This window comes from Sminthopsis crassicaudata, chromosome 3, assembly GCF_048593235.1.
Source record: "Sminthopsis crassicaudata isolate SCR6 chromosome 3, ASM4859323v1, whole genome shotgun sequence".
NCBI classification, from domain to species: domain Eukaryota; kingdom Metazoa; phylum Chordata; class Mammalia; order Dasyuromorphia; family Dasyuridae; genus Sminthopsis; species Sminthopsis crassicaudata.
In genome coordinates, this window is record NC_133619.1 from 209476296 (window position 1) to 209503562 (window position 27267).

General features: G+C 33.0%; 1 protein-coding gene across 1 annotated transcript in view; it reads right to left on the minus strand.

Moving 5' to 3' along the window:
• NSUN3 (NOP2/Sun RNA methyltransferase 3) overlaps positions 1–26596 on the minus strand; it is a 33645-nt gene extending 7049 nt beyond the window's left edge. Inside the window, exons 1-5 of the mRNA XM_074299849.1 lie at positions 26461–26596; positions 25169–25278; positions 19126–19469; positions 12657–12811; positions 11526–11647 (exon numbers count right to left, since the gene is read on the minus strand). Of these exons, the coding sequence (XP_074155950.1) occupies positions 11526–11647; positions 12657–12811; positions 19126–19469; positions 25169–25278; positions 26461–26475 (746 nt within the window). The 5' untranslated portion in view covers positions 26476–26596. The remainder of the gene's footprint in view (positions 1–11525; positions 11648–12656; positions 12812–19125; positions 19470–25168; positions 25279–26460) is intronic.
• Positions 26597–27267: the final 671 nt, after the last annotated feature.

Sequence of the window (27267 nt, forward strand, 5' to 3'; positions counted from 1 at the left end):
ACATGACTGAAAATCAACTAGAATATTTTAGAATAGCACAGAGACTTAATAATTATTAAAAGTCACAAAATGAAGGCTGTTTCATACCAATATCAAATTAAACAATGAAATGCTATATTATTTTGTTGAGGTTGGGGGAGAAAGAATCTTAAGCATTTCAAATACAACATGGCATTTTTATAAACACATATTAAAAGTCTTGGCATAGTACTTTAATACAAATTCCATTTTCTAGGTATGTCTTTTGGCAAATAATTAGATACTTAGCATTTTGTTGTGTTACTATTAGTTAGATCACAACATTTAATCATTTTCAACATTCTGTGTTTTTGAAACAAAAATGAAGGCAAACTACAGAAAGAAACAATAGCAACAGTGCCATCTTTTGGTCAAAACCACAAACACACCTTGTATTTATATTAATGCCACAAGATATGATCATCAGGAAAATAAATACTTTTATTATGTTATTCTCTATATGGGGCTTGAAGTATGTTCACTATCCTTCTCAATAACAATCTGGTATAAAATAAATATAGAAACTAATATTCTAGAAACAAATTTTAAAGGACCAATGATATTTAGATTCTACTTATATCTCTTCTTCCCACTAAAACCTAACAATTAAACTCAGACAGACTTTTATTTTTCAGCGTTTCTATCTATTACTTTGACTACTGCAAATAGCCTTCTCATTAGTCTTTCTGACAGACTTCCAATAATCTTTTTTCCAATCTATGCTTTGTGAAACAGATTAATTTTCCTGCTAGTCCCAATTGAAAACCTTCAGTCCCTCATCACTGTGAACAGAGTAAGACAGAAACTCCTTAGTTCACATTTAAGGCCTTCCATAGTCTTGTTCCAATCTTCCCAGACTTAATTTCTTCTATTTTTCTTCACTTAAACTCTATATTCTGGTCAAATTGGGCAAATATCTATTCTCCAATTATTGTCCTACATCTGTCTCTTATTATTAATATGCTCTGTAAGCTCTTGGATACTAGAAATGTCTTGATCTGGAGTCCAAGAACTGGGGAGTTCCAATTTTTGCTCTTCCTCACTCCCTTCTAGTTTTTCTCACCTTGTACTAGTTTATGTGAGCCTCATTTATCTCATCTGTAAAAATAAAATAGTTAAATGTTTAACTTCTAAGGTTCTTTCTAGTTCTGCACCTAGGGTATATACCGGTTGATGAACTGAATTCAAAACAATTTCATTTGCATTCAAAATAATAGCTCAAATGAGGGGATAAAGTGAGATCAACAAATTTCCTTTTGAGTAGCAATTTTTCGATTCAGAAAGACCTTACTGCTTCATAAAATGAAGTTACTTTATAGGAGTTCAACTAAAAACAGTAATTAACACTGACAAATGAATCTTGTCAGAAATTTAAATCTTTAAAAAAAAAAAGTCATTCTTAAAAGGAAATGAATATTGAAAAACTATTTTTACATGTATTTGGAAAAATAAAATGCTATTAAAAAAAAATCCTTTCCTCGATTTTCAAATCTGATTGAGTAGTCTTCTCACCAATTTCACACTTATTCAATAAGTTTAAGAGATCCAAGGCCTAGGTACATAAGATTTCTGGGATGACAGGATATGAGTTAAGTCTTGAAGGAAGCTGGATAGGAAAATTTGTAAATAGAAGAGGGAGACAATAGGAAAGTAAAAAAGAAAAAAAATTAACAATAATAGTTACCATTTACATTATGTCTATGGTTTGTAATAAGCCTTACAACCATAATTTTATTTAATGCTCACAACTTTGAAAGGCAAATGCTATTAAACCCTCCACTTTATAGATGAGGAAACTGAAGCCAAAAGAGATTGGCTTATTTGGCCAGGGTCACATAGCTGGTAAGTGTCTCGGACCAGATTTGAACTTAGGTCCTCCCGAGCCCAAATCAGCACTTATCCATTGTGCCACATGGATTCTGTAGACAGCATATCATTTGTCAGGTAGCGAGTAAAAAGTATAGCTACATTATAGAGTACATGAAGGGGATTAAAGTATAAAATAACTGGAGAGGTAAGATGTCAAACAATGACCTTGGCATAGGGAGCTACTGAAGTTTATTGAGTATAGGATAACAAGAGTCAGATCTAAGCATCTGAGTTGAAGATCTGAGTGGAGTGAGAGACTTAAGGCAAGGGAACAGATAAAGAAGGAGAAAGAAACAAAGACACACACACACACACACACGGGAGGAAAGACAGAGACAGAGAGGAGGGAAGCAGGATGGTTTTTGCCCTTAAAAAAAATTAAGTTCATTCAGTCTTTTTGCATTTTTAAATTCAAGGTTTTATACACCTCACCCATATTCTATAATTATTTCTCTTCCAAGTATTGAAATAAGATTAATGTAAAAGTTCTTGTTTGGTTAATTCTACCATAATTCAATGTTCTTTTTACTGAAATTGCATAACATCTTAGCAATTAATATTTAACAAACTACACAAACTAACATAAAAATATCCAGCCTTTGAGAGTCAATAGATAAATTATCTGTGTTATCATTTAAACCTTAGAAATTGGCAAATAGTATAATTAAAGCCTTGTTTTTTTTTTCTTTTTTTTGTTTTGTTTTGTTTTTTACTGCTTATTGCTGATTTTCAAAATACCAGGCAAGAAACACACACACACTCTCCTACATTGCAGCAGAACACATACTACAGCTATGGTATTAACTTCCAATGCTATACAAGTTTCCTTAAAATTCTTTCCCGCACTTCCGGCAACATGGCAGGGAGGAGGCACACAGCTGCTTGAGCTCTGAGTTTTCTCTCAGAATTTACTTCATGACAAGCCTCAGAATTAATGCTTGACCAGAAAAAAACCACACAAATAATCACCAACAGAAGACATCCTTGAAATTCACCAGAAAAGGTCTGTGTTTGCTCAGGGAAGGGGGCAAACAAACTGGGTGCAGGCTGAGGGCAAGCAGCCAGAGCAAGGCAGGCAGCTCACACAGCTCAGACCAGAGGGGGGAAGGGGTGCCATCTCTTCCGTTTCTGTGAAAGGAATATTCTGTCTTGGCAGCAAGCCAGGAGCAACAGAGAAAGTGTATACACTGGAGGTAAAGAATAAAACACCGGAAAGCTAGGTCTCTAGACCTAGCCATCCCCACCCCCACCCGGAGTGACTCAGCACATTCTTAGAGCCTCAGAGCTCAGATGCAGCCCAACCATCACTGTATTGTTAATGCTTCGCTGCTGTCTCCCCCACTCTGTAGAGGAAGCCTGATAACACCATCCAGCACCCCCCCCCCCACAGAAACAGAACAATTATTTCTCCTGTCAATTTGTTTGCTTCGATTCCGCTCTGACAAAATGAACAAAAAATTTAAAAGGGCTCTAACCATTGACAGCTTCTGTATGGATAGAGAGCAGACTTCAAACCCTGAGACTAAAAGCAGACTGTCTCCAGAGGAATCCCCTAAGGGCGATAAGATCTGCTCCTCAATATACAAAACTCTCATAGAGGAAATCAAAAAGGCTCTCACAAGAGAGCTAGAAGAGAAGAGAAATAAAATTAGTGAGTTGGAAAAAGAAAAGAGCTATCTAAAAAATAAAATTGATGAAATGGAAAAAAAAATTCCATAGAAGATGAAAACTCAATTGGACAATTACAAAAAGATATAAAAAAAGTGAGTGAAGAAAATACATCATTGAAAATTAGAATTGAACAAGTAGAAATGAATGTCTCAAGGAGAAACCAAGAAGTAGTCAAGCAAAACCAAAAAAAAAACCGAAACAATTGAAAAGACTGTCAAGTACCTTATTGGAAAGACCTGGAAAACAGATTTTTGGAGAGACAATTTGAGAATAATTAGACTCCCTGAAAAATGTAAAAAAAAAAAAAAAAGAGCCTGGACAATATTTTCCAGAAAATTATCAAAGAGAACTGCCCAGATGTTTTAGAAACAGAGGGTAAAATAGATATTGAAAAAAATTCATCGATCACCTACTGAAAAGGACCCTAAAATCAAAACACCAAGAAATATAGTGGCCAAGTTCAAGAACCATCAGACTAAGGAAAAAATTTTGGAAGGTGCTAGAAAAAAGCAATTCAGATATGGAGGAGCCACAGTAAGAATAGCCCAGGATCTAGCAGCGTCCACATTAAAAGAACGAAGGGCCTGGAATATGATATTCCGAAAGGCAAAGGAGCTTGTTATGCAGCCAAGAATAACTTACCCAGCAAAAATGAGCATCATTTTCTGGGAAAGTAGATGGACATTTAATGAAATAAATGAATTCCATCTATTCTTGATGAAAAAACCAGATCTACACAAAATGTTTGATCTTCAAATACAGAATTCAAGAGATTTCTAAAAAGGTAAAAAGAAATCTTGAGAACTATATTTCTGGATAAAGATATGTAAAGAATACATGTATGATTTGTCCTAGAAACTAGAGGTGGAATAGAAATTATATCATAAAAAAGGGTAAAGTTGGTGGTACTACATCTCATGAAGAGGCAAAGGTAACCTATTATATCTGAGAGAAAGAAAGGAGGGGGATGAACATAGTGTGTATCAATAGACATATTTTTCTACTTCTTAAAAAGTGGGAGGGAAGGAGTAAGCTAAGGGGAAGGGAATACAGAAATTGTGAGAAAAAGGGGTAAAATAGGGGGAGGAACTTTAAGGGTGGAGGGATACTAAAAAGGGAGAGCTGTGAAAAGTAAGTGGTGCTCACAAATGTAATATTGAGGAGGGGGGTAAGAGGGAAGGAAAGGAGAAAAGCATAAACAGGGGTTAACAGGAAGGCAAGCAGTATAGAATTAGTCGTTCTAACCATAAATGTGAATGGGGTAAAACTCCCCCATAAAGAGGAAGCAGTTAGCAGATTGGATTAAAAGCCAGAATCTTACTATATGTTGTTTACAAGAAACACACCTAAAACAGGGTGATACATTCAGAATAAAAGAATAAAAGCATCTACTATGCTTCAGGTGAAGCCATAAAAGCAGGGGTAGCAATCATCTCAGATCAAGCAAAAACAAAAATTGATCTAATTGAAAGAGATAAGGAAGGGCATTATATCTTGCTAAAGGGTAGCATAGATAATGAAGCAGTATCAATATTAAACATATACGCATCAAGTGGTGCAGCATCTAAATTCTTAAAAGAGAAATTAAGAGAGCTGCAAGAAGAAATACACAGCAACACTATAATAGTGGAAGATTTCAAACTTGCACTCTCAGAATTAGATAAATCAAACCACAAAATAAATAAGAAAGAAGTCAAAGAGGTAAATAGAATACTAGAAAAGTTTGATATGATAGATCTTTGGCGAAAGCTAAATGGAGACAGAAAGGAGTACAATTTCTTCTCAGCAGTTCATGGAAGCTATACAAAAATTGATCATATACTAGGATATAAAAACCTCAAAACCAAAAGCAGTAAGGCAGAAATAGTAAATGCATCCTTTTCAGACCACAATGCAATGAAAATTACATTCAATAAAAAGCCAGGGGAAAATAGATCAAAAAATAATTGGAAACTAAATAATCTCATACTAAAGAATGATTGGGTGAAACAGCAAATCATATAGACATAATTAATAACATCACCAAAGAAAATGACAATAATGAGACATCATACCAAAATGTGTGGGATACAGCCAAAGCAGTAATAAGGGGAAGTTTTATACCTCTACAGGCCTACTTGCATAAAATAGAGAAAGAGGGGGCCAACGAATTGGGCTTACAACTAAACATGCTAGAAAAGGAACAAATTAAAAACCCCCAGACAAACATGAAACTTGAAATTCTAAAAATAAAAGGCGAGACTAATAAAATTGAAAGTAAAAAAACTATTGAATTAATTAATAAAACTAAGACTTGGTTCTATGAAAAAACCAACAAAATGGTTGAAATTAGTAAATCTGATTAAAAAAGCAAAGAGGAAAAACAAATTGTTACTCTTAAAAATGAAAAGGGAGAACGCGCCACTAATGAAGAGGAAATTAGAACAATACAATAGTTAGGAGCTACTTTGCCCAACTTTATGCCAATAAATTCGATAACTTAAATGAAATGGAAGAATACTTTCAAAAATATAGCTTGCCCAGATTAACAGAGGAAGAACTAAATAGTCTAAATAGTCCCATTTCAGAAAAATAAATAGAACAAGCTATTAACAAACTCCCTAAGAAAAAAATCTCCAGGACCAGATGGATTTACATGTGAATTCTACCAAACATTTAAAGAACAACTAACTCCAATGCTATATAAACTATTTGAAAAAATAGGGATTAAAGGAGTCTTACCAAATTCATTTTGTGACACAGACATGGTACTGATACCTAAACCAGGTAGACTGAAAACTGAGAAAGAAAATTATATACCAATCTCCCTAATGAATATTGATGCTAAAATCTTAAATAAAATATTAGCAAATAACTACAGAAAATCATACACTATGACCAAGTGGGATTTATACCAGGAATATAGGGCTGGTTCAATATTAGGAAAACTATTAGCATAATTGACTATATCAATAACCAAATTAACAAAAACCATGTGATTATCTCAACAGATGCAGAAAAAGCATTTGATAAAATACAACATCCATTCCTACTAAAAACACTTGAGAGTATAGGAATAAATGGACTATTCTTTAAAATAATAAGGAGCATATATTTAAAACAGTCAGTAAACATCATATGTAATGGCAATAAACTGGAACCTTTCCCAGTAAGATCAGGAGTGAAACAAGGTTGCCCACTATGACCATTACTATTCAATATTGTACTAAAAACACTAGCCTCAGCAATAAGAGCCGAGAAAGACATTCAAGGACTTAGAGTAGGTAATGAGGAAATCAAACTATCACTCTTTGCAGATGATATGATGGTATACTTAGAGAACCCCAAAGACTCTGCTAAGAAACTATTAGAAATAATTCAGACATTTAGCAAAGTTGCAGGATACAAAATAAATAGACATAAATCCTCGGTATTTTTATACATTACCAACACAATCCAACAGCAAGAGATACAAAGAGAAATTCCATTCAAAATAAAAGTTAATAGTATAAAATATTTGGGAATCCATCTACCAAAGGAAAGTCAGGAATTATATGAGCAAAATTACAAAACACTTGCCACAAAAATAAAGTCAGATTTAAATAATTGGAAAGACATTAAGTGCTCTTGGAAAGGCTGAGCGAATATAATCAAGATGACAGTATTCCCTAAACTAATCAATTTATTTAGTGCTATACCAATCAGAGTCCCAAGAAACTATTTTAATGACCTAAAAAAAATAACAACAAAATTCATATGGAAGAACAAAAGGTCGAGAATTTTAAGGGAAGTAATGAAAAAAAAAAATCAAATGAAGGTGTCCTAGCTGTACCAGATCTAGAACTATATTACAAAGCAGTAGTCACCAAAACCATTTGGTATTGGCTAAGAAATAGACTAGTTGATCAGTGGAATAGGTTAGGTTAACAGGACAAGTACAATAAAAATAGCAATCTAGTGTCTGACAAACCCAAAGATCCCAACTTTTGGGATGAGAATTCATTATTTGACAAAAAATGCTGGGAAAACTGGAAATTAGTATGGCAGAAACTAGGCATGGACCCACACTTAACACCACATACTAAGATAAGATCAAAATGGGTCCATGATTTAGGCATAAAGAACGAGATCATAAATAAATTAGAGGAACATAGGATAGTTTACCTCTCAGACTTGTGGAGGAGAAAGGAATTTGTGACCAAAGGAGAACTAGAGATCATTATTGATCAAAAAATAGGAAATTTTGATTACATCAAATTAAAAAGCTTTTGTACAAACAAAACTAATGCAAACAAGATTAGAAGGGAAGTAACAAATTGGGAAAACATTTTTACAGTTAAAGGTTCTGATAAAGGCCTCATCTCCAAAATATACAGAGAACTGACTAATTTATAAGAAATCAAGCCATTCTCCAATTGATAAATGGTCAAAGGATATGAACAGGCAATTTTCAGATGAAGAAATTTTAATTATTTCCACTCATATGAAAATGTTCCAAATCACTATTGATCAGAGAAATGCAAATTAAGACAACTCTGAGATACCACTACACACCTGTGAGATTGGCCAAGGTGTGGGAAAACTGGCACATTGATGCATTGTTGGTGGAGTTGTGAAAGAATCTAACCATTCTGTAGAGCAATCTGGAATTATGCCCAAAAAGTTATCAAAATGTGCATACCCTTTGACCCAGCCATACTAGGTCTTATATCCCAAGGAAATACTAAAGAAGGGAAAGGGACCTGTATGTGCCAAAATGTTTGTGGCAGCCCTTTTTGTAGTGGCTAGAAACTGGAAAATGAATGGATGCCCATCAATTGGAGAATGGTTGGGTAAATTATGGTATATGAATGTTATGGAATATTATTGTTCTGTAAGAAATGACCAACAGGAGGAATATAGAGAGGCTTGGAGAGACTTACATCAACTGATGCTAAGTGAAACGAGCAGAGCCAGGAGATCATTATACACTTCAACAATGATACTGTATGAGGATGTATTCTGATGGAAGTGGATATCTTCAACATAGAGAAGAGCTAATCCAATTCCAATTGATTAATGATGGACAGAATCAGCTCCATCCAGAAAAGGAACACTGGGAAATGAGTATAAACTGTGAGCACTGTTTTGTTTTGTTTTGTTTTTCTTCCCAGATTATTTTTAGCTTTCGAATACAATCCTTCCTTTGCAACAACAACAACAACCAAATTCAGTTCTGCACATATATATTGTACCTAGGATATACTATAAGATACTTAATATGTATGGGAATGTCTGCCAACTAGGGGAGGAGGTGGAGGGAAGGAGGGGAAAAATTTGGAACAGAAGGGAGTACAAGGGATAATGTAAAAAAAAAAAATACCTATGAATATGTACTGTCAAAGAAAATGTTATAATTATAAAAATTAATTTTAAAAAATGCTCTAAATTACTATTGATTAGACAAACACAAACTCTGAGGTACTACCTCACAACTATCAGACTGGCAATTATAATGGAAAAGGAAAATGTTAAGAGTGATGTGGGAAAACTGAACACTAATTGTGAACAGATTTAACCATTCTAAAGAGCAACATGAAACTATGCCTAAAGAACAATCAAACTTGCATATCTTTTTATCTAGCAATGCCACTCCTAGGTCTATATGCCAAAGAGATTTAAAAAAAAAAAAAAAAAAAAAAAAAAGGAGGGGAGGGGCAGTGGGAAAGGAATAAGAACTAATTTGTACAAAATATCTATAGCAGCTCTATTAATTTTGGGAATGGTTGAACAAGTTATGGCAAAGAATTGTAATGGAATATTACTGAGCTATAAGAAATGATAACCAGGCTAATTTCAGAAAAACCTAGAAAGATCTTTATAAACTGATGCAAAGTGAACTGTAGAGAACCAGGAGAACATTATTCACAGTTACAGCAATAATATATGATGATCTACTGTAAACAACTTAGCTATTCTCATCAATACAATGATCCAAGACAATTCCAAAGAACTCAAGATGAAAAATGCCACCATTCACCTCCAAAGAAAGAAGTACTGGAATCTGGGTGCAGATAAAAGTATCTTATTTTTCACTTTATGTATTTTTATTAGTGCTTTCCCCCCACACATACTTTGGGTCTGTCTTTTTTTACAACATGACTAATATGGTTATATGTTTTACATGCTTAAACATGTATAACATGTATACTAAATCAAATTGCTTACCATCTCAGGGAGTACTGAAGGAAGGACAGAGAAAATTTGAACTCAAAATTAGGAAAACAACTGTTAAAAATTCCTTTTACACATAATTGAGGAAAAATGTACAGGTATATGTACATGTACCCATACCCATACAAACATATTTAAAAGAACATGGAGGGTTCAAAGAGAAACCTCAGGAAAAAAACAGATGTAAAAAGCTAAAAATTAGGAATAGTTAAGGAGAACTGATTAGGATGCCATGTGCCAAGAAAAAGAGAAGCCAGTTTAGGGAAATTCTGCAAATTCCAGAGATATGATCAAACCGGAGTTTGGTGGAGAAGAAAGAAGGGGCTACCCAAAACTGGGGAGTATTATTCAAGGTCTAGGATAATGATTTGCTAAGGGAGCTAAGATATGAATACCTCAAACCTTAGATGAAAATATGAGGAAACCAGCAACAAAGGTGAAAAGAAACTAAAGGACTGAATCCATGGCAGGAGGGAGATAAAACAGGAAACTTAGAAGAAACTAAGCAAATAACTCAAACCTAATTAATTTGAACTGAATCACATGAGATAATGTGACTAACCTATCTAATTTTTAATATTCTCAAATTACCTAACCACACAATAAAATAAAAATGTAATTTTTTTTGATAATTTCCTCCTCCCCCCACCTGCAACTGCTCACAGCAAAACAAAGTTCCTGACTCCTAGGTATTTGATATCCAAAAGAAAATCTTCACGATACGCCAAACTGTCGTCAGTTGAAACATGCCCAAGTGGTAAACAAAAACAATTCCAAAGTATTTCTGGAGCAGTAGTGTCAAACTCAAAGAGAAACAAGATCATCCTAGGTTAGCCACATATTAAAATTATCTATAAATGTGGAGATTAAAACTATTCCACCTACAATAAGAGAGGCTGAGGCAGAGGTATGAGTCAATTGCGTTTTATTAAAAGTTCCATAGTCCCCTCTATTGAAGTGAACCTCAGATCTTCCTCACAATCTGAGAAGACACTCCTTATTTTTACAGGGCTAGATGTCCAGTCATGGTAAAACAGCTAGACCAAATATAGAATAATGCCATCAATTGACATGTGATATATTAGCTATATAAATATGTCAGCAGGGTCACAAGTTGGGTATAGTAAGGAATATCTCCATATAAGTTGGACAGATTTTTCTTTAATTTGGGCAGGAGGAAATAGTACAAGCTATCATAGTCAATGACCTAAATTATTATAAGATGGTCATCTGCTCTTTTTGGACAAATGACTAGTCTGAAGTAACAAAAATATTTTGGAAGACTTTCCATGTAGTTGTCATCTCTGCCATATTGAGGTTGGTCCTAAAGACAAGGCACAACAAGAGTGGAGGACCTTTAGCTGACTTTCTGTAGTTTAAGCAAATGAACTTAGAACCTGCATTCCTATCTATCTACATAACTTTGATATGATTCTATCAAATTAATCAGAATAGAGTAGGGATCCAAATGAATTATTTCTTTCATGTTCTAGTACACTGTTATTTAATTTGTTAAATATTTCCTATTTCAATATAACTATATTTATCTCTCTCTCTCTCTTCATATATATATATATATGTATATGTATATGTATATGTATATATATAAATAAAACTATATATAACAATATTTCAGTATATGGATTAGGCCACACTTATAAATCAGCAGCATGTTTAATACCTCTGGTCAGCAGGCTGAGCAGAGCCAATTTTTGACACATACTAGTTGAAGTGATAACAGTCATATTTTAAACATCTGTCTTCCTATTTCTCACCTTAGTAGTTTTATCTGTATAATAGGTAATTCCTTCCTTTGATTTAACCTATAAGATGCCATCTGAGTATCAGAAGACATCAGCCAACTTCGATCATTTGAACATGGAGCATCAACCAATATCTTAAAAAAAAAAAAAAAAGACAAAGGATAAAAAACAAAATTATATGACAAAACCTGAAATGATATATGTAAGGCACTTTATAAACTTTTAAATGCTAAAGAAACACAAGGTATGATAAATACCATATTTTTTTTGGAAGCATTTCCATTTATGACAAAGGTGTAGAGATCATTGAAAAAGATTACTAATAAAATTTGCCATTCCTTTTCCTAGAGAAAAAACAGTACATATAAAAGCCTTCATTTAAAAAATATTGTTACTTTATTCCTGCTTTTTAAGTATTTAATTTGCTGCTTATGCATTCTATTTCAGTTTCTTGAAGTCCTTTTTAATCTTCCTTTTTCATTATCTATTACTTTAAAATAATAATGAATTAAAGCAATAGTATATATATATATATATATATATATATATATATATATATATATTTTTTTTTTTTTTTTCTCTTTTTGAAAGACTAAATCTCTTACCTGGAATTATAGGGGATTCCCAGGGGTCCAATCCCATTACTGACTGGCAGGGGAACCCCCTTTGCCATCTCCATTTCTGATCTGAGTCAATTTATTATCTAGGCAATTTGGTGGCCTCATCACTCCTGAGCTCAACAGTTGCCCTTGTCTCAGTCTCCCTGTAGCAGAATTAGAGATGTGTACTAATATGCCTACACCACCAATACACACATACACATATGCCTGTGAGTATGCATACATGCATGCTTATGTGTATTCTTTCAAAGTATCTTTTAAGTTACATTGAAAACATAAAAAGGAACTTTAATTTCTGAAACCAAATGTTATCAAATACTTAAGCCAAGTGGACTATTAAAGACTAACATAAAAACGAAAATATTTCAAATGAAGATATGTCTATTTTCACTTTATTAAAAATTTTTAAGGCATTAAAAAAGGCAAGACTATATGTGGAGGTGTGCATATGTATGTATATAGGATATTTGAATAGAAGAGGGAAAGTAGTGATATATGGAATCAGTTTGCCCAAAATTATTACCTTGTCAAACATTTCAGGATGAATATGTCCTATCTGTCTGCCATCCAATTGAGTCACTTTTATTATATTTATTATGGGTTGCGGGATGAAGGATTCTAGTGTCCTCTTCAACCATCTTGATCTCAGATTATCGTATTCATTACAGTGAAAATAACCTAAAAAATTTAAAACAAAAGTTTTCAAACCATGATATTATTTATAATTGCTGAAACTTTTAACTTTGTTATTCAGGTTTAACATTATATAAACATTATATAGTTTAACATACCAAAAGGTTTCATTGTTAACATTTATGACCTTTCTTAGCATAAAAATGGCACAAATTGCTTATATTAGTAGTAAAACTGTGAACTGAAAATATTCAGAAAAGCAAATTGTTATTACCGGAGGGAAAATGACTAAACAGTCAATACTCTTTGACCCTGATAGTATCACTGCAAGGCATATAGACCAAGAAAATAAAAAGCAGAAATATCGTGCGTGTGTGTGTGTGTGTGTGTGTGTGTTGTAGAGAGAGGAGGAAGAGGAGATGGAAAGGGAAGGGAAAGGAAGGAAAGAGGAAGAAGGAGAAAGAGGAAAAAAGAGAAAAAGGGAGAGAGAAATTCAAAAGAACAAAAAGTGTTCTAGAAAAGAAATGGAAGCAAAGTGGGTAACTGTTAACCAGATAATAAATTCTAGGATGTGACTATAATGAAGTAATGCCACATTGTAAGAAATATAAATTAATAATTATAACTTGGTAATGAAAAATAAAATAACTCAAATTTGTCCTGACATATCAAATTGAAAATGGATAAATTTAATTTTGAAGGGTCTGTGAGAAGATGGGCATAGCTAGTGATATTATCAACCAGTGCAGTAATTCTAGAAAGTGTTGAAATCATGTGAGAAAAGTCATCCAATTATCCCCACCCTTCAAGCATAAATAGCAGGAAGATCGAGGATTTTTTTTTTTTTTTAAGTTTTAAATACAAAAATGAAATAGGGAAAATAGTTCTATATGGTAGGAAAATACAGGAACAAAATGGATCTTTTCATTTGGAAAGAACAAACAAATAATATATATGAATGTAATACAATATTATTGCACTGTAAGAAATATAAATATGAGGAATTCACTGAAACATGGAAAGAATTATGCAAACTAAAGAAAGCAGAAGAAAAGAATTAAAATACAGAATGTGCACAAAAGTATATACTTTTTTCCTTCTCATTTAATCCTCAGATGTCTCTCTTTTTTGCAGTGCAAACTTTGATGAAGTATGATGCACAATTACATCTTTGGAGAACTGATTTTGAAACACAATTCCTTCTCCTCTTAGGGGTCTTAAGCATGTGTTAATCAGGTTGCGCTATATCAAATGTACCTGCTATATCATTTGAGCTTTCCTAAGCGTTTTTCTGGGTTACAAGGAAAACTGTTTAAGGAAAAATAACTAGTGTGGGGGGAAAAAAAAAAAGAAAAAAGGATTGCCAAATTCCAAAAAAAATAAAAACAAAACAAAAGTATGGATCGTGCCCCTACATCAATGGAAGACAGAATCACTATCACTCAGATTATGGATCTACTAAGTGCTGAAATAGGAAAGCATATCATTGCTACCTATTGTCATATTATTTATTATAAATTATCATTATTAATTATATATAAAAGTATTATAAAGAAAATGGCAAGTTTCTCCAGTTTGAATAAGTTAAAACTTCTCTTATAAGCGCCATAGTCTTTTGGCTTTAGTCATATACTACATAAGTAAACAAAAATGTTAGAATCTGCCAAGCATTTGAGACAACTACACACAGAATATTGTGAAAGCCAAAGGAAAACACCAAAAAGAAACAAAACTATGCGCATCCCTCTTTATCTTTACTCAATCTGACCTTTGAGAGACAGAAACCTATCAAGAGCTCTGAATTCCTAAAGAATTATTACTAAACCTATCTCTGCCTAACAGAGTATATGTCACATAATTAAATTAAACAATTGTTGAATGATTGATCTCTCTCTAAATATTCCCTTAACACCAAATTGGTTTTTCTCATTCCAATGTAAAGCTTTTCTCTCAGCAAAAGCTCTTGAACTTTAAACATGCAGATTATTTTTAAACAAGTTATTTACTTGAGAAACATAGTAATATAGTTGATAAACTGCTACAACTGAAGATCAGAAGCATTTTTCTTTTTGTTATATTTCAAAATGGAAAAACAACAAAAACAGAAAAAAAAAGAAAGTTTCATGTGTACAGCAGAACATGAGACACAATAAAGAGACAAAATGAGACCAATTTCCATTTCAAGAAAGCCTAGATGATATATGCTTCACACTGTCCAAAGCTGTCCATCTTTTCTTTGTAGGGTTTTCTTTTGTTTTTTGCTGCACAATTTTTATTTTATTCTTTTGTCCCTTTTCTTCCCTTCCCCATATACCTCAAATTAGCTACAATTAATCATGAATACATTTACACACATATGTACACATAGCTATCTATAATCAGACACATATAGACACGTAGATATCTATAATCATATACATTCACATACATATTCATATACATCTATGTGAGGTCATACTAGGCTTGTTTGTTCTTTCTGAAAGTGGATAATATTCTTCATAAATCCAACTTTTTCTTTATTTTTTAAATTTACCAGCTCATCATTTCCTATACCACTATACCAACTTCATACTATCTAGTTATTATAAAATCTAAAAGAATATTAATATGGTTGGTATATGTAGTTTCCATATTTTTCCTTTTTGATTAAATCTATTTTAGCTTTACCTCTGAGATTAATGAATAGTCCTGCTTTTTAAAACACAAGTTCTCCTGATCATTGTTATTATATTTGTGTATCTCTTATTTCCTATCTCTACTGACTCCTTTGCTTTACTTCTGGCCACCATTTTGCTATTACTTAACCTACCCCACCAGCCCTCCCTTATCCTCTTCTTTCCCTCCTTCTGTGTCCTCCCTTATCCTGCTCCTTCCGCCTTATTTCTTTATAAATTTAGAAATCACCCTTTTAGATGTATGCATGTATATACTGTTCTACCTCTTTAATCCATTCCTTATGATAGCAGAATTCCAAAATTACCAATCCTCCTTCTCCTTCTAATTCCTTTGTATCAGTTCCTTTTTTTTTTTTTTTTTTTTTCCTTTTCCTACACCATCTGCTTTTTTAAAATCACATCCTCAGTTCCAGGACAATCTTTCCTGCAGTCTTAATGTAGCCACTGTTAAGTCTTGTGTGATATTAATTGTGGCTCTGCCACATTTGAATTGTATTTTTATTATTGCATGTAAAAACTGTCTCCTTGATCTGGGGAAATTTAGCAATGATGTTCCTGTATGTTTTCCTTCTAAGATATCTTTTAAGTGGCAATTGGTGGATTTTTTTTTTCCTATTTCTATTTTTCTCTCTTTTTCTAACACTTCAGGATAATTTTATTTATTTATTTAACTATATCAAGATACTTTTTTTGATGAAAGTTTTCTCTTCTTGATCTCTTCCAGATCTGTTGTTTTTCCTTATAAGTTGTCTCATATTCTCTTCTAATTTTTCTTTATATTTTGCTTTATTTCTTAGTCTCTTAAAACTTCACTGGCTTCCCCTTGCTCAATTCTAATTTTCAAAAAGCCATTTTCTTCCTTAAAAGTCTAACTCACCTTTTCTAGATGATTGACTTTCTTTTCCTAATCTTGTTTTTTTGTTTTGTTTTGTTTTTTTTTTTAGATTTTCCTCAATCTATCTCATTTAAATTTTTTTTTTCTATGAATTCTTTTTGGGCAAGTGATTAATGTTACTCTTTGGGGTAGGAGAGACTTTTTTTTTATTTGTTTGTTTTTAACTTCAGTGTCCTCCACTGAAAATGAACCCCAGTTTTTTTCCTAATTCCCATAGTAACTATCTTTGGTTTGGTTCTTCTCTTTTGCCTAGTCATTTTTTTTTTTTTTTTTAAATAAGAGCTTGTTAGTGGAATTGAAACAGGTCATCACATGACTTTTGTTAATTTCTAAGTGGGCAACTAAGCAAAGAGAACAGAAAAACAGGATGCAATCGCCCATCCAGTTAGGCGCAATGGGCTTGGAAAAAAGATATAGGGAGCTTGGGTCATGCTACATGTTTTCAAAAAGTTCTCTCCCTCCCCCTTGAGAGGAGATAACCATAGCCTTGCTCCATAAATATCTGTCACAAAAGATGCTGTTTGGTTCCTTCTGCTTTTATGACAACACAGCCCCTTCCTTTGAAAAAACAGTCTAGTCTATCTATTGAAACTGTTGTCCCACTCCATAATCATTTCAATTTCTATGATAGGAGGATGGTGCCTCTGGCCTTCCTTCAGTTCTCCCCTCTGGCCTAGAAACTGAAAACCACAGTTCTAACCTCCTCTAAGGGCCTGCACCCTGGAGGTACCCTGCCTCATTGCTTTTGCAATGACCAGCACATGCTGGGCCTGGCATTCCTCATTAGCAGATGATCCAGTTAGCCCCAGGGTACTTAAGTTATACGGACCACAAAAACATGTAAAACCCAAAGCCATGACTATCAGATAAATGGCCAAAGGTTATGAATAAACAGTTCTCAAAAGAATTTCTAAATATAAAAGATTTATAAAAAAATTTATAAACATAAAATTTCTACTATATAAAAGAATGTTCCAAATAATGGAAAACAAAACAACTCTATTGCTTCACTTCACCCCCTGAAAATTGCCAAAGATGACAAAAGATATGAATAATCAATGTGGAAAGATAAGCATGCTATTACACTGTGGATGGAACTGTGAAGCAGTATAAATATTCTGGAAAGCAAACTGGAATTATGGAAAGAAAATGAATAATATATCTTTGCTCAAAGATTCTACAACCAGTCTCAAAAGAAGACCACAGATTAAAAATATAAAAGACATTATATAGAGAATATTTAAAACAGTACTTTCTGTGGAAGAACTAGAAACATATGCTCATCAACTGGTGAATGGAATGGAATGGAATGAAATATTACTGTGCTATCTGATAAATATTCTTTTTTTTTTTCCCCTGAGGCTGGGGTTAAGTGACTTACGCAGGGTCACACAGCTAGGAAGTGTTAAATGTCTTAGACCACATTTGAACTCAGGTCCTCCTGAATTCAGGGCTGGTTCTCTATCCACTGTGCCACCTAGCTGCCCCTCTAAATATTCTAAATATGAGAGCAATGAAAAAATGGTATGGAAAAACTTTATACTGATGCAATGCAAAGCCAGCAAAATCTTTAAAAAACAATGATTCATGTCTACAATATTATAAATGGAGATAATAATAACCACAAGCAAAATAACAAGGTACAAGCTTGGCCCCCACAAAAAAAGATTATGAGGACCCTTCCAACTGTTTGTAGAAGTTGAGAATCCACACATGTGTAACATTAGCATATACTGTTAGATTTTTTTCTTAAGTATTGACTGGCTTATGCAAATTTATTTCTCTTTGTGTTCTTTTTTTTCTTTAAAAAAATTATTTATTCTCCAGAAAAGGATACAAAGATTGGAAAAAGGAAAGAGAGGGGAAATTTGGGCAATATAAAAACAAAAGATATCAATAAAAATGTATTTTAAAAATAAAAGTAGTAAGTAGTATTCCAAAAAAAAAATTTCTAATTGCATTTTGACACTAAAATTTCCCCTTAATGTAAAAAGAAACAAAAGATATCAATAAAAACGTATTTTAAAAATAAGAGTAATAAAATCACTACTTATTCCAAAAGAATTTCTAATTGCATTTTGACACTAAAATTTCCCTTTAATATTAAAAAGTAATACAGGACCCATAAGTAAAGATTAAAATGGTGTCAAAAAAGAAACCTAATGAACACAAAAGTGAATCCAAAAAATACCTTTTATAAAATATTATTACTCATGTATTGGACTACCTGCCAGCTAGGGGAGGAGGGTGAGTGGAAGGAGGGGAAATTTTAGAATGAAAGGTCAATGTTGGAAAAAAATTTTTGTAGTAGTTTTGCAAATAAATACACAAACAAATAAATAGATTACTATTACTTCATCTCCAACTATGCTTGTCATACAAATATCCACTTTTCAAATAGGTAATTTCTCTCATTGTATAGAAAGTCAACAATAGTAAGGTATTTATCAGAGGCTACTACATATTTTTTTTAAATAAAAAAATTATGAAGTTTAGTTAACTAACATTTGAATCAATAGTTTAAGATATCATGCAAATTATTTATGTATATATTGCATACAAATACACAGCCTTCTTTCGGTTTTTGATTTCCATAAATGGAAAAAACAAAGAATTCACACTTTGCTCTCAGTGGCTAAAGGATTTTAAATAACTTTGTTACATAGTGGATTAAGCTTTCTACAATTCAAATTTACTCTCACATTTCTCCTTAATACCTTTTGAATATGTCACATTCACTTAATACATACTAAAAAAAAAAAAAAAAAAAAAAATAAAAAAACATTTACCTGGATAGGCACACTGTAAAAGAGCTATTGATTTACCCCCAGGAGCAGCACACATATCCAAAACTCTTTCCCCATTTTGCAATTCCAGAGCCAACACTGGGAGAAGGGAGGCAGCATTTAGAAGATAATATCTTTTAATTTTACCAATTTGATATTTATCTGAAGGTATTCGTTCAGGAATTTTACTAACATAGCACATCGGTGATTTAGGATAGTAGGGAAAATATCCTTGAAGAAGGGTGTGATATCCCTTTAGTTGTAAATACTTCTCCAGTTCAAAAGGATAGTTGAATCTATTAAGAAGGACTGCATATTGCCAGCATGTGGGAGATGTTAAGATATCCCTAGAAATAAAAAAAATTAACATTATAGACATTGATTTTTAAATAATTTTTCAAAACAGTCAAAATTCAAGTTTTATTTCTACTTAGTGTTTTTGAGTAACTAGTTGACTTGTCTTTATATTACTTTTCATCTATTTAAATGGGAATAATATAGATCTAACTCATAAGAATATGTTGGATAAGTAATCAGATTTAGTACAAAAGATTGATCCTAATGCAGTATAGGTAATTATTAATAATATCTGAGTATACCTGAATCTAATGTTTTCTTAAAGAGATTAAATGGTAGAGGGATTCCAATATTCATCACCCATAACAATTATCATCATCCACAAAAGGAAACAGTGGCTTGTATAACGTAAAGGATGATTAAAAATTGAGTTACATTTGATATAAGGATTAATTTTATAACTTTTTTATGATGATAAATTTATTTCCCTAATTTTGTTCTGTTTTGTTTGGCAGTAAGTTGAAATTGTATATTCTCTCAGTTCACTCTGACAAAGGAGAAATACAGCAGATGATCAGTGGGAATTGGTGGATAATTTTAGAAAACCATTTTAGTTTCTATTTGACCCTAAAATTTACAACTCATGTTCTGACATGTATATTAAAATTAAAATTGAAAAAAAGGCCTAAGAAATGGCCTGGAATATATTCTATAAATTACATAAATTGTAAAAAAACAAAACAAAAAGCCTTTAGTTTCATTATAGGGGCTTTTTCACATCAATCAACTTAGTTTTACTTCTAAATGTAAACAATAATTACTATATCCAATAACTTAATTAAGGTTATAAAACCATCATTTGTTTTGTTCTTTAGCAGCTCTCATTTTTCAATCAGAAGGAAAAGATGAAGTATGTCTTTAAGCCAGATGGATGTTAAACTATAATTCTTTAAGGGGTTCCAGAAGAAAATCTCCTTGAGGAAAATATATTCAGTTCCTTATTATTCACAAGCAGATTGTTTAAAATGTGAATGATTTGTATACTTTAGTCCATTGCTGTATTTTTTAACTGGTTCTAGATTCTAGCCACTAACTACACAATTAAGAAACTTTATATAGGCAATAGTAGTCTCTCTTCAAATCATGTGAACATCAGGGAAAAGAATTCCTCCTCAAGGTTCATCCCCTATTCTTATTCTTAAGCTTCCTTAGTTGTTTAAAAAAAAAAAAAATCCTAAATGAATACCCATCAGTTGAACAACAGCCGAATTAAGTTATGATATTATGAATGTAATGAATACTATTGTTCTGTAAGAAATGATGAGCAGTCTGATTTCAGAAAAGCCTAGAAAGACTTACATGAGCTGATGATGCTCAATGAAATGAACCAAGAGAACACAATAACATAAAGATTATGTAATGATCAATAGTGACAGACTTTTCAACAATGAGGTGATTTAAGAAAATTCCAATAGATTTGTGATGGAAAGTGACATCTGCATCCAGAGAAAGAACTATGGAGATTGAATGTGGATCAAAGCATAGTATTTTCACTTTTTTGTTGTTTGTTTTTTCTTCTTTTCATCTGATTTTTTTTGTGCCACACCTCAAATATGAAAATGTGTAGAAGAAATGCAGGTGTTTAGCCTATTTAGGATTTCTTGTTGCCTTTAAGGAAGAGGGGGAAGGGAAAATAGATGAATGTTGAAAACTGTCTTTGCATATTTTTGGAAAAATAAAATATTATTAAAATTTTTTAAATTAAACTTAAAATTAAAATCTAAAAATCACTTTGATCTCCTCTTCTCAAAAAAAGAGGGAAAAAAGGCCCTCTGGTTTTCTACTTATCCATCTCAACACTCCTTTTCAAGTACTTCTGGAGTATTTCCATTTATGGTACATCCATTATGTTATATTCATTAATGGATATTTCCCCCCTTCCCCAAGGCTTTATCCTGGAACTCATTATTTTCTCCTTCTATTCACTCATTTGATGTCACTAGCTTCAAGAGGTTCAATAATCATTTTTATGAAGATGATTCTCAAATTTATTTTCTAGTAGTCTCACACGAACTATCTTGAATTAAATGTCCATACCTAATTTTTTCTTCACAATAAGTCCGATTATTATCACTGTTATTATCATCTCTATTCTACAGATGAAGAAATTGAAGTAACAAAGATTAAGTGACTAAGCCTAGTACAGGATTTCACCCCTTAGCTATTTTAAGCAGATGTAGGCATCTCAAGCTCATCCAGAATGAAAGTCTTTCTTTCCCCAAAATGTAACCCTTGTCCTCATTTCCATTTTACTGGAAACGGCACCACCATTCTTTCAGTCACCTGTTTACTCCCTTATTGTCTGTCCTGTGACTTTTCTCATTTACCTTTATGTATAATTAATTGTAAATCCTGTAATTTCTTTCCCTACCATGTCTTTCAGCTATGACCTATTTTCTCTACTCACACAGATACCAACATCTTTTCTGGACTCTTGCCATAAACTTCTAAAAGTTTCTCCAGACTCCAATCCATTCTCCAGTCAGCTGATGATGACTTTCTATAGTGCAGACCTGACAATGAAGGTCCTTCCTATCCCCAATTAATTTCAATGTCTCCCTAATAACTCAGATGATCCAACATAAAAGTCCATTGTTCGCCTTTTAAAACTATTAAAATCTCACCCCTTTCCTCCCTTTCTAAACTTTTTATATTCTATTGCCCTTTCCTATCCATCATATTACCTGCTGCCTTCCATATATGACACTATCTCCTGTCTCTGGGCTTTACAATGACTGTTCCCTTTATCTATCATGTTCTCTTTGCCAATCTCAGATTCTTAGAATCCTTGGTCTCTTGAAGACTCAGTTCACGTACCACCTCCTCTAGGATATTCTCAAGCAGGGAATGTCATATCATGCAAAATTAACTTCCATTGACTCTGTATGTGACTCCTTAGTTCTGATTTATATTCACTGTCCATCTCGATATTGTAAGCTCCTTGAGGGAAGGAGCTGTTTTTGCTTTTTCTTTATGCACTCAGCATTTAACAAATGTTTGATTGATCATTATAAGACATTTCTGCTTCATTTTTTAAAAAATCCATTTCATTAAGACATGAAACTCCTCATCAGAAAATTCCTATTGATCTAGATTAGGAACTGTTCTATAATTGACAGTCTTTGACAGCTGTTTGGAAAATTAGGAGTTAAGTGCCTTGCCTAGAATCACATAGCCAATATGTATCAGATATTGAAATTGAAGTCAAGTCTTCTTGATCTGAAGGGTCAACTCTTTATCTACTATCTCACAGTGCTTCCCCAAACTTGTCAGTGAATCCTAAATTTTTACTAGTTATTTTGGTTTTCATGTCATAGTGCCGATTTCTGTTGAGCTTACAAATTCACAAAAAACACCAAGACTTAAATGAACTGATGCTAAGTGAAATAGAACATTGTACACCATAACAAGATTATGTGATCAATTGGGATGGATTTGGATCTCTTCAACAACGAGGTTACTCAAGACAATTTCAAAAGATTTGTAACAGAAACTCTGATCTACATGTAGAGAGAGAACTATGAAGGCTAAATATGGATCAAAGCATAATATTTTCTTCTTTTTTATAGTTGTTTGCTTGTTTATTTTTTCCCTTTTGATCTGATTTTCTTTTTACCTAGCATGACAAATATGGAAATATGTTGGGAGAATCTCACACATTTAACCTATATTAGATTGCTTCCTAACTTGGGAAGGTGGGAGAAGAAAGAAGAGGAAGAAAAATCTAGACCACAAGGTTTTGCAAAGGTGAATGTTGAAAACTATCTTTCCATGAATTTAATAGAAATAAAAATATAAACCTCAGGACTTTGACTGCTATAAGCTACTTCTTCCCTATCCTGTACATCTATATATAGATGATTAAAGAAAAATCAATTATATAATTCAAACTTAGTCTTATTAGTCTTTTGGGTTAGTTTTAAATACACAGCCTTCCTTGAAGTGTACTGAACTAATTACTAAGTGAACTAAAACTAATTATAACATAATTATAATATTTAGCAAAATGCATTTTAAAAAATAGAACATAGGTAATATTAAATGTGTAATTTTCTACACCAATTTTTGGTTCATAATTATCCTTATATAAGATTTAGTGGCCCCCATTTCTATTTCTGTTTGACAGCACAAGTGTAGTCAGAATCTTTTGAACATAAAAGTCTATGAATTATTGCTTCTAGTATCCTAGCATCCATGATTTTGATAAGGATATATCATCTATACTGTCATCCAAGCCACTAGTGAAAATACTGATCAGAATAAAATAAGTTGATGAAGTACAGAACCTTCGATCACTCTACTATAAACATCCTTTCACATTAGCATTTATCCATTCATTATTTCTTTTTGGGTCTAGGCAGATCATCAGTATATAATTTTATTTAGGGTAACTGATGTGTTCACTATCTCCTCACTTATCTTGGGTTTTGTTTCTCTGTTAATTATTTTTCTCTTCTTTTTTCCTAATCTAAATCCTAATCTGGATTGTGACAGAAATAAGACAGAACCAGCATAATCCTATCTCCTTTCCTTTATGTGATGTCATTAGTCAATCTTCTACTCTTTGGATGTTTCCCTCACCACAAACATAAAAAAGCCTTTTTTACGATCTTTAACACTCATTACAAGCTCCGTTTATCCTGGACTTCAGTGTTCCTAACATTTTAAGAGGGACATGTCATATTTTTTGTATTATTCTCAATCACATATCCTTACTTCCACTTTTTGAATATATATATATTTTTTAATTTGAATCAATCAGTTACTCCCTTATGTCTCAAATGGATTTCCTTTTTTGCTCATCCTTTATGGAGTAAAAAATTCTTTCTTGAGATCATTTTATCCATCAAGCTGTATTACTCTGTAGAATTTTAGGGAATGAGATTCTACCCAATAATATTCTAAAACCCCTAAAAATCAGCTCTCTCGGACTATGTGAAAAACTAACTGGCACATATAAAATTCCAACTCTTGACCTTGGTCACTTTAGTAGCAATTAAGTTAATCTATTCAGACATGAATTTTATAACCAGCATAAAAGTGAAGTCGTCATGAAACTTTTAAGTGATCAATAAAATTTCTTTCAGCTATTTGTATATATTAAATGTTCATCCTCATTCTCTTCTGTCTCTTTAAAATATTATGGAGTTAGATAAAATGAAGTTCAAACTAAAGGTAGTGAAAAAATGGAGAATAAAGAGAAAAAAAGATGACATCCTTTGAAGGGAAACTTAAAAGAAAAAACTCACAGAATATTAGCAGTATTGTCTTTAAAATAATATTTTATGATTTCAAGAATTAAATATTATATATTATATAATTCCCTTTTCACTTGAAAAAAAAAAAAAAAGAAAGGTGTTTATCTATTAAGCAGTAGTTAATTCTGTTAACTACAGAAATCTTGTTGGTCCCAGGAGAAATTAAAAGCAAGTAACTAAATCCAGTTAGAAAATAAATGACTCAACTCATTTCTAATAAGGATTCTCATTACTCAACAAGATCTCCCTAATTTTCCTGCAATTTGATTTAGTTCCATCTTTCCCTTTCTATTTAAAACAAAGTAGAATACATCAGTTCCTTTCCCCATAAAATCATACAATCTGCAAAGTACCTTCAATTACAAATTACAATTTTCTAGCACATTCTCAAATGCTAATTCATGGAATACTAAAATAATTTTTATACTAACCTTACTGTAATCCATGACTCTCCAAGCTCTTTGATATACTGCTTCTCAAAATGATCCAACACAACTTTGCAAATTTGTTTTGTAAGTTTCTTTTCTGACTGTGGTTTCAGCTATGACAATGAAACAAGAAATTACTAAGGTCTATACATATTTCATATTTATTAAGCCTAGACCATACAAAACACTGTAAAATTTTTCCAACTAATACTACTAATAATAATTATTAATTAATAATAATTAATAATAAGCGATTTTTGCAAATAGGGGCACAGCCTTAAGCTTCAAAAGCAGAGGATTTAACATTTTTTTTCTTAGAACAAGTGGTTAACAAAATTGAAATGACTTTTTGTAGTATCAGGAGCATTGGATTTAGAATCCAATCATAACTGGTCTTTGACATTGCTGTAAGACAATATAAGGCAATAAACATATAATGTAATTTCTGAGACTATTTCATCTGTAGCATAACTAATCTAATATAGCCTTGTCCTTTTCACTATGATCAAGAATAAGCCACCTTAGGATTTAAGGCTAGAGAGGTCCTTAGAGATCACTTCGTGAATGCTACCTAATTTTCCTGTTTGAACAAGTGATTTATCTAAGCCCACACATGTTAACAGTAGTTGTGATACTATTGTAACTGTGAATTTGTATTACATTTCTCACATAATTCATTCAACACTAAAATACTATCTATCCTTCAAAGAGCCAATAGAGAACAAAAGAAAATTGAATAAACTAGGGAAAACACTCATTAAAGTTCCTCTAGAAACTCAGGTTCGGTCCAGTGGGAAGCTGATGTAATTGAGGAATGTCATTACCCTTAAACAACACTATGGGTGGGCTGTTACTGTTGAATCATATTCAAAAACAAAATTGGGGATAAAAATAATAAATGCCGAGCACTACTAAAGGGTATTATAGTTTGCGAAGCGCATATATTGTCATCTGATAATCGCAATAGTCTGTGAAGTAAATGATATTATTTAGAAATGAAAAAAGAAACGGAGGCAATGAGGGGGTAAGTAGTTTCTGGAGGGTCACTGGCGAATTTTCCTATCTCCGTACCCAGAGCTCCGTGCTCTGAGCTAGCCAGCTGCTTAGAAGCTCGCCTTTGTATAGCTAAAGGAAGGACTAGCAACAAAAATAGTCATGGTGGAAACCGAATTCGCAAACCGAGACGGGGGGAAAAGATGCTTTTCTTCCCGGATTCCAAAGTAGACCCAGCGGAAGCGACCAGCTCTAAATCCTAGACGATTTCACTTCTTCAGGTGGAGGTAACAGGTGCTCACCCGGCTCAGCATCATCTGGTATGAAAATCCCAAGTCGCCAACTACACAGTCACACGCAGCAAGATTCCAAAAGGCTCTCACTAGACATGGACGCCAACTCTGAAGATCTGGAAAAGCGAGAATCTGATTCGACAACCCCAATCCCTTCCGCCCAGAGTACGCCTCGCCCCTCCCCCCGGTCTAACTCTCGCGTTCTTCGCCAATCCCGTTTTACACGCTTCTTCAGGTCTTGTGATTGCCATCTGACCTCAAGACAATTTGAACCTCCGGCCAATATATACTTACATCATCACCCAGCGCCACAGCTGGAAAGTTTTCATAACCTAGGGAAAGCGGTTTCCACGATTTTACATAGAAAGTGTGATGAAAAAGAGTCGGAGAAAGGAGGAGAGTGACAATTAGAAACAGAAAAGAGAGACACAGATCATAAAAGATAGCAAATATTTACGTAAAATTCAGTGCCCTCTCTGGCACGGCTCTGATGGAGCAAATTGCTGTCCTGGAGACAACACACCGCTTCTACAGCAGGAGTGAAGCCCTTGTACCTTGCAAAACTAAGTTTCGATCCTTTGAATTCTTCCTGTAACTTTTCTCCATAAGTACTTCCCTCAGGAGGGCGACCAATTTGTAACAAATATTTAGGAACGCTCCTGCCGAGCTGACAGCCCCGTGTGTACCAATTGACGCAGTCCCATCTTTCAGGAATCTACCGCCGCCTTGACCTCTGTCAACTCGTAAAGTAGGAGGCAAAGTGTGGAACCTAGTTCAAGGTGTCTAAAACAGAATTCATTTTTCCCCCGTCTCAGC